The sequence below is a fragment of the Xenopus tropicalis genome, chromosome 10 (assembly GCF_000004195.4).
Source record: "Xenopus tropicalis strain Nigerian chromosome 10, UCB_Xtro_10.0, whole genome shotgun sequence".
Lineage (NCBI taxonomy): Eukaryota > Metazoa > Chordata > Amphibia > Anura > Pipidae > Xenopus > Xenopus tropicalis.
In genome coordinates this window covers 14,866,117-14,872,163 of record NC_030686.2, presented here as the reverse complement: position 1 = coordinate 14,872,163, position 6,047 = coordinate 14,866,117, and the positions used below count along the sequence as shown (strand labels likewise).

At 47.7% G+C, this 6,047-nt stretch overlaps 1 protein-coding gene across 1 annotated transcript; it reads left to right on the top strand.

Annotated features, from left to right (window-relative positions):
- Positions 1 to 1,510: 1,510 nt before the first annotated feature.
- On the top strand, positions 1,511 to 4,532 carry fzd2 (frizzled class receptor 2). The gene is given in 1 exon segment (NM_001008449.1): positions 1,511 to 4,532. A coding segment is annotated over 1 exon segment (1,662 nt). The 5' UTR covers positions 1,511 to 1,930; the 3' UTR covers positions 3,593 to 4,532.
- The last annotated feature ends 1,515 nt before the right edge of the window (positions 4,533 to 6,047 follow it).

The following is a 6,047-nucleotide window of genomic DNA, read 5'->3' as shown; positions in this document are numbered from 1 at the left end:
GGTATAGGGGCACAGAGTAAGTTACACAGTGAGTAACAGGCACATAGGGGTATAGGGGCACAGAGTAAGTTACACAGTGAGTAACAGGCACATAGGGGTATAGGGGCACAGAGTAAGTTACACAGTGAGTAACAGGCACATAGGGGTATAGGGGCACAGAGTAAGTTACACAGTGAGTAACAGGCACATAGGGGTATAGGGGCACAGAGTAAGTTACACAGTGAGTAACAGGCACATAGGGTATAGGGGCACAGAGTAAGTTACACAGTGAGTAACAGGCACATAGGGGTATAGGGGCACAGAGTAAGTTACACAGTGAGTAACAGGCACATAGGGGTATAGGGGCACAGAGTAAGTTACACAGTGAGTAACAGGCACATAGGGGTATAGGGCACAGAGTAAGTTACACAGTGAGTAACAGGCACATAGGGGTATAGGGGCACAGAGTAAGTTACACAGTGAGTAACAGGCACATAGGGGTATAGGGGGAAGAGAGTAAGTTACACAGTGAGTAACAGGCACATAGGGGTATAGGGGCACAGAGTAAGTTACACAGTGAGTAACAGGCACATAGGGGTATAGGGGCACAGAGTAAGTTACACAGTGAGTAACAGGCACATAGGGGCACAGAGTAAGTTACACAGTGAGTAACAGGCACATAGGGGTATAGGGGCACAGAGTAAGTTACACAGTGAGTAACAGGCACATAGGGGTATAGGGGAAGAGAGTAAGTTACACAGTGAGTAACAGGCACATAGGGGTATAGGGGGAAGAGAGTAAGTTACACAGTGAGTAACAGGCACATAGGGGTATAGGGGGAAGAGAGTAAGTTACACAGTGAGTAACAGGCACATAGGGGTATAGGGGAAGAGAGTAAGTTACACAGTGAGTAACAGGCACATAGGGGTATAGGGGGAAGAGAGTAAGTTACACAGTGAGTAACAGGCACATAGGGGTATAGGGGGAAGAGAGTAAGTTACACAGTGAGTAACAGGCACATAGGGGTATAGGGGGAAGAGAGTAAGTTACACAGTGAGTAACAGGCACATAGGGGTATAGGGGGAAGAGAGTAAGTTACACAGTGAGTAACAGGCACATAGGGGTATAGGGGGAAGAGAGTAAGTTACACAGTGAGTAACAGGCACATAGGGGTATAGGGGGAAGAGAGTAAGTTACACAGTGAGTAACAGGCACATAGGGGTATAGGGGGAAGAGAGAATATGAGTTGAGTCGCAGCGCAGTAATCGGATCCGGTGCCAGTGATGCTTTATGGGATGGGGGTAGGGTTGGAGGGGTTGGAGGGGTTGGAGGCCCTTATCCTATAGACATGCTGCTGATTATCCGGAGGGGTAAGCGGGACCCCCCTCTCCGGGCTGGATGCTGTCACCTGATTGGCAGAAGAGAATTTTTTGGGAAGGGTTTTGGAACCGGGAAGGGAGGGGGGTTGGGCGGTTTCAAGGCGGCCCTGAGTTTTGGCTGAAGAGAAGGATCCTGTCCCGGGACAGAGGGCGACTTGAAACAGCCTGTAGAGGAGTAAGGAGGAGAAGCGGAGCACAAAGAGAAAGTGATCCGGATCAGAACCACAGGGAAAGCGGCCGAGGCAGCCCGATCCGACACAACCCAACCGAACCGCACGTCCTGCAAACTTGGCTGAACTTCCACAAACAAACCGGGGAGTGAAACCGGGGCAGGCTCCCAAACCGACCAGCGAGTCGCTCGGAATCGTTCCGTCCAAAATGAACCGGACAGAGTGGAGGTAAGCGGCACGATCGCTGCTGGAACCCCGTAGGGTCGAACTGTTGTCCCGCTCCAGCCTGCGACTATTGGGAAGCAACTGCAACAGTCGCGCACAGTCTGCCCGCTTGTCGCTCAGGCAAAGCTACTCCATTGATTTGGCTCTCAGAACAGCAGCCCCTTCTCTGCCTCAGCAATGCAGGGAGTCACCAGAAGCTCCAATCTGATTGTGTGCCATCTCTTTGCCCTGTGCCTCCTCAGCTTTGCCCAACTCCATGGAGAAAAGGGCATTTCTGTGCCAGAACATGGCTTCTGCCAGCCCATCTCTATCCCCCTCTGCACAGACATTGCTTACAATCAGACCATAATGCCCAACCTGTTGGGTCACACTAACCAGGAGGATGCTGGCCTGGAGGTGCACCAGTTCTATCCGCTTGTCAAGGTCCAGTGTAGTTCTGAGCTGCGTTTCTTCCTCTGCTCCATGTACGCCCCAGTATGCACGGTGCTGGAGCAGGCCATCCCCCCATGCAGATCCATATGTGAGAGGGCACGACATGGCTGCGAGGCCCTAATGAACAAGTTTGGCTTCCAGTGGCCTGAAAGACTACGGTGTGAGAACTTTCCACGTCATGGAGCGGAGCAGATTTGTGTTGGACAGAACCACTCTGAAGATGGAGGTCCGACTCTGCTAACCACCAGTCCACCCCACCATGGTACGCCTGGGCCACCCATCTATGCCACACTGGACCATCCATTTCATTGTCCTCGAGTGCTGAAAGTCCCCTCTTACCTCAACTACAGGTTCTTGGGAGAGAAGGACTGCGCTGCTCCATGTGAGCCTTCCAAGAATGATGGTTTCATGTTTTTCAGTCAGGACGAGATCCGCTTTGCCCGCGTTTGGATTCTCATCTGGTCTGTGCTGTGTTGTGCATCCACCTTCTTCACCGTGACAACCTACTTGGTGGACATGCAGAGGTTTCGCTATCCCGAAAGGCCCATCATATTCCTGTCTGGTTGCTACACCATGGTGTCTGTGGCCTACATTGCTGGGTTTGTGCTGGGCGACAAAGTGGTCTGCAATGAAAATTTTTCAGAGGACGGCTACAAAACTGTTGTACAGGGGACTAAGAAGGAAGGTTGCACTATCCTCTTCATGATGCTTTATTTTTTTAGTATGGCCAGCTCAATCTGGTGGGTCATTCTCTCCTTGACTTGGTTTCTGGCTGCTGGTATGAAGTGGGGGCATGAGGCCATAGAAGCCAACTCGCAGTACTTTCATCTGGCAGCATGGGCTGTACCTGCCGTGAAGACCATCACTATACTGGCAATGGGTCAGATAGATGGAGACCTCCTGAGTGGGGTTTGCTTTGTGGGTCTAAATAACATTGACCCACTCAGAGGTTTTGTGTTGGCCCCACTTTTTGTCTACCTCTTCATTGGAACCTCCTTTCTCTTAGCTGGCTTCGTATCCCTCTTCAGGATCAGAACCATCATGAAGCATGATGGCACCAAGACGGAGAAGTTGGAGAGGCTTATGGTGCGTATTGGGGTCTTCAGCGTCCTCTACACGGTTCCTGCCACTATTGTTATCGCATGCTACTTCTACGAGCAGGCGTTTAGAGAGCACTGGGAGCGTAGCTGGGTCAGCCAGAATTGCAAAAGCCTGGCCATTCCCTGCCCCCTGCAGTATACCCCACGCATGACCCCAGATTTTACTGTATATATGATCAAATATCTCATGACCCTTATTGTTGGCATCACGTCAGGGTTCTGGATCTGGTCAGGCAAGACTCTACACTCCTGGAGAAAGTTTTACACAAGGCTCACCAACAACAAACATGGGGAGACCACAGTGTGAGGAAGGAGATGGATGGTTAGAGGACACCAGTCCTTTATCACTGGACTACCACTGACTGTAAATTCCTACATGTATTTTATCTCTCTCCCATATTCCCGGGATCCCAAGCAGTCTTTACAGTTATCGGGTGAAAGGCCCTATAGAATACCATCATCAGGTACATCCCTTTGGATTTGTAATAAAACAAACTGTAAATAGTTTTTTGCCCCCATAAATGTAATTATATATTTCTATTTAAAATATGGGGCAGAAAATTGAGAAACAATAGAAAAATGTTTGCGGGGGCAAATACTCATTCACCCCCCCCCCCCTTTCAAGTATTTTCTTGATTCAGCAGTGCCTTCTGTGTAAATGAAGTCCTATAGCCTCCAGTCCTCGGCCTGTATTTGCCCTTTAATACTGCTCAGTTCGACGTTAACCCTGAAAAAAGTGTTATTGGTACGAATTTCCTCTTGAACTTGAAGGTTTCATTTTGAAGACAACCAAAGAACTTGGGAGCCACTAAAGTTGCTTGTGAGACTTGATGGCCTAACACAGACTTTTTTGGGGAGAAGGGTCCATGGAATTTTCTTTGCTCCCAGTTATCCACATTGTGAGAACATACATGGACTTAGCCAGTCCTTCATTGCTGTGTGTTGCAATGCATGCTATGAGAACTAATACATGGCTAGGGACAGACTTACATATGCAATCTGGACATTTTCTGAACACTGAATTTAAGTATTAGAGGGGAGGTACCTTATTAACCCCTTTGTTTGCTGGAGATCAACTTTCCCTATCCCGGTGGGTCTTCGCTAAAGCCCGTCATGTTGCCGCTCCACGGTTCCTCTTTGAATAATGATATGTTGACGTGTTTCTTTGTGTTTTTTTTTTCTATGTGATCTTATTATTATTATTATTTTTGCCCCTTTGAAATAAAAATATTTTTTGTTAAGAACAATCAGAAGAGAATGCTGCTTCACACCTGTTTGGCCTTGGCAGGGGTGGGGGGGGTGGGTTCATTGTTGTCTTTATTTGTAGGCTGGATTACAGCTGGACTTTTGGCACATTTCAAAGTTCATTCCCTCCCCCAGGATAAAAGGTATCTGTTAAAATGCAGATCTGTCACGTTTAGGAACTTGTTATCTAACCTAATATATTCTCTGGGACAATGTACCCAGGAGGGGGTTATTTAGCAGGCCATTTAGTCGCCTATAAATGGATAGATGATGGTGAAGAGTAACTGCCTTCTGGGCATATGTTTCATATGTTAGGAGTAGTCACTTTGCCCACCTCAAGTGCATGTCTCTTAGCCTCCTGTAGAACATCACCATCTAAAGTTTCCCCATGGGGGCTTAAAGCCTTGGCCTGTGGGACAGCCGAAAGTCTTGACAGTAAATATGGGTGAATGCTTACGTTCTATCCTAGATGTTACATTAAGGCCATTTGGGGGTTGAGATTTTGGATGAATATCTTTTTGCTGTTTTAGATATTCTTGGGCCTATTAATGCAACAAGCGTTCATGTTATGGGGTGAAGGAGGCCCTAACCAGATGCTGAACCAAAGCGGGGCTTGAACCCATATATTCTGAGAAACACTGATGTATAGGGAATCCAATGTGGTAGGTATGGCCATTAACACAGCCAAGTCAAACAATAAGGCAGTTCCTGTTGGTGATATAAGAAGAAATGACGGCTTACGTGGTGAGCGCTGCTCAGCATTTCAAAGGGCCTCACAGCCAGGGCCTCATCTCTGTAGTCTCTGTACTGCGCTTACACCTATTGGTTAGGAGAGAGGGGCGTGCCCACGGCTTCGGCTTAAGAAACGCTGATCTAAGGCTTCTTGCTGAAGGCACGTGTGCCATAAGTATGCATTTTCGCGCCAAAATTCGCTCTGTTTGCGTTACTGGCCAGACCTGTGCCTGTCAGTGCGCACTCATTAAGGAATAAGGCAGCAACTGATTGGCTTTTCCAGGCCAGCAGAGAAAGCAACCCATGTGCCTTGAGCCTAAACCACTTGATTAAAGGGCGTATCAAAATGTTATTTAGTCTCTTGAAGGTTGCTTAGGCATGTATACATGTATAAAGTTTAACCCGGAGGTTCCCAAACACGAGGGCAAGCCCCCAAAGGGTGAACCAACGGTTCCAACGAACGGAACTTGGCATACAATTTAGTGCGAATGCTTATTTGCTGTTACGGATACTCTTGGAACACTATACAGCAGGGTCATTTTATTTTATGCCTCTATGTGTGTTAGATTGGGGGATGGGATGAGGTTGCCGACCAAATATTTGAGCAAAAAAAGTTAGAAAAACATTTCTGTTAACTCTTCCTCTGCACCATACAAGTCATTGATTCACCCTGGCAAATAGTAAGTGTGACTGCTCATATTATTATTATTATTGCAGGAATTGGACCAGTTATCCAGAATGCTCGGGACCTGGAGTTTTCTGGATAAGGGGTCTTTCTGTAATTT